The sequence below is a fragment of the Priapulus caudatus genome, unplaced genomic scaffold (assembly GCF_000485595.1).
Source record: "Priapulus caudatus unplaced genomic scaffold, Priapulus_caudatus-5.0.1 Scaffold94, whole genome shotgun sequence".
In the NCBI taxonomy this organism is placed as follows: Eukaryota; Metazoa; Priapulida; class Priapulimorpha; order Priapulimorphida; family Priapulidae; genus Priapulus; species Priapulus caudatus.
In genome coordinates, this window is record NW_014577155.1 from 1 (window position 1) to 1,964 (window position 1,964).

Sequence of the window (1,964 nt, forward strand, 5' to 3'; positions counted from 1 at the left end):
TTTATTTATTTATTTATTTATTTATATTTACACATATAAATACAGTAGATATAAATAAATACTTGCAGGAGTTGTGTGAGTGAAAACATGGCTGGTGACACAAGAATCTGTCGTGAAACCCAGAATTTCTGAAGCTCATAATTTTAATGAAATCCATAAGCTGCCCATAATCACACGTTCGATTAGCTAACGCGAGTCAAGTGAAGAAGAGATCTCCCGTGTCTCGTGTTGAAGAGAGCTAGATCGCCATAGTCGTATTATCATACTATAGATCAAGGTAGTCCATTCAGTTCTCCATTGGTGATGATGATAGTAGTAATAATGATGAGGACGACAATGACGACGACGACGACGGTGGTGGTAGTGATGATGACGACGATGACGACGACGACGGTGGTGGTAGTGATGATGACGACGATGACGACGACGACGACGGTGGTGGNCTCTCTCTCTCTCTCTCTCTCTCTCTCTCTCTCTCTCTCTGCCTGTTTCTTGCCCTCCCTTTCGCTTGCTCGTTCTATATAGTTCGGCATCCCAGCATGCATGACATGTAGAAACCGCTCTCCAATGTATTTCTCCTTTTGCGTGTTGCGCTCGATCAATCGCCTCACGTATTGACGCTAGCGTGGTCTGTGAGAAGGCCTCACGCGCACGCGCGCACGCATGCACCCTGCGCTCACCAATCTTTACTAGTATTATTGCTGCTGCTGCTGCTGCTGCCGTTACGTGGTTACCAGTACTAATGGCGCTGCTGGTGGTTATCTGACATAGTACTGCTGGTGCTGCTGACGCTGCCATTGTGTATTCACTAGTGCTGCTGCTACTGCTGGCTCTACTGGCGCCGTCACGTAGCACCACGGCGCTGCCCATTTGAAAAGCATTCCGGTGCCGTGGAATCTCGAAGGAGATCTTCTCGCAAACCGTTGCTCTCCCTCCGTTCTCATCATTCGGCTGCGAGTATGCAACATTCGCATCACCTCGTGCCCGCGTCTTCCACAAGGTGATCGCTACGCCGCACAGGTGGCGCCACTGTAAGGCGACAGCGCGGCACGTCGCCGTCAGATCTACCGCACACGACAAACGCACAGGACACGCTGTGCGTTACCCTCGACTCGCGCTCTAACATACAATTAAATCCACATCCACAGAACGAAACACAAGTCTACAAAGGACACGTTGAGGGGTGTACGCCTTGCAAGGCTCTTATATATACAGGTTCGATCGTGCGTACATATATACGCTGCGGTATCTCCGATGGAGACGACCGTCGAGCGAAGGAACGAGGAGGACGAGTACCCTGAGGAAGAGAGGAAGCCCGGAGACATCACCCCGGAGACGGCTTCCCCAGCGGAGTCCCTGGGGAAGACTTCCCCGAAGGGATCGCTGCAAGGGAAGGAAGCCGGGATGCACGACGTGGAGGTGAAGTTCATGCAGAAGAGCGGCTCAAACGGAGAGGTCACGCTCGAGGTACGCTAACTAATTACTTAATTAATGCGTATTAACTCATTCTCATTAATTTCTTGCTGGTTTAATAATTATTTGGGTGATCGACCTTTCTGTCCAAGTGAGGTGACCACACCTCACCCTTCGGATGTAAAAACATACCCCTATAACACCTAGGTCGGTCAAACTCACCCAATATCCCCTCACCCTTATCAGGGGCGGCGTGATTAGGGGACTGTACACTTATTTCGGTTTTATGTGAAGTTCGGTTTGTTTGTAAGGGGCATATTACGTCTCAAATGGTTTTGAGACTTAGAATATCATTCCGTTTAACGTGAGATTGGATTTTGAGGACGTTCGCAATTTGAAGAGTTCATTGTACCATACGACGACCGTCGAGCGAAGGAACGAGGAGGACGAGTACCCTGAGGAAGAGAGGAAGCCCGGAGACATCACCCCGGAGACGGCTTCCCCAGCGGAGTCCCTGGGGAAGACTTCCCCGAAGGAATCGCTGCAAGGGA

At 50.0% G+C, this 1,964-nt stretch overlaps 1 protein-coding gene across 1 annotated transcript in view; it reads left to right on the forward strand.

Moving 5' to 3' along the window:
• The first annotated feature begins 1,254 nt into the window (after positions 1-1,254).
• Positions 1,255-1,964, forward strand: part of LOC106804948 (neutral and basic amino acid transport protein rBAT-like) — an 18,593-nt gene continuing 17,883 nt past the window's right edge. Inside the window, exons 1-2 of the mRNA XM_014806365.1 lie at positions 1,255-1,467; positions 1,760-1,956. Coding sequence (XP_014661851.1) covers positions 1,255-1,467; positions 1,760-1,956 — 410 coding nt within the window. The remainder of the gene's footprint in view (positions 1,468-1,759; positions 1,957-1,964) is intronic.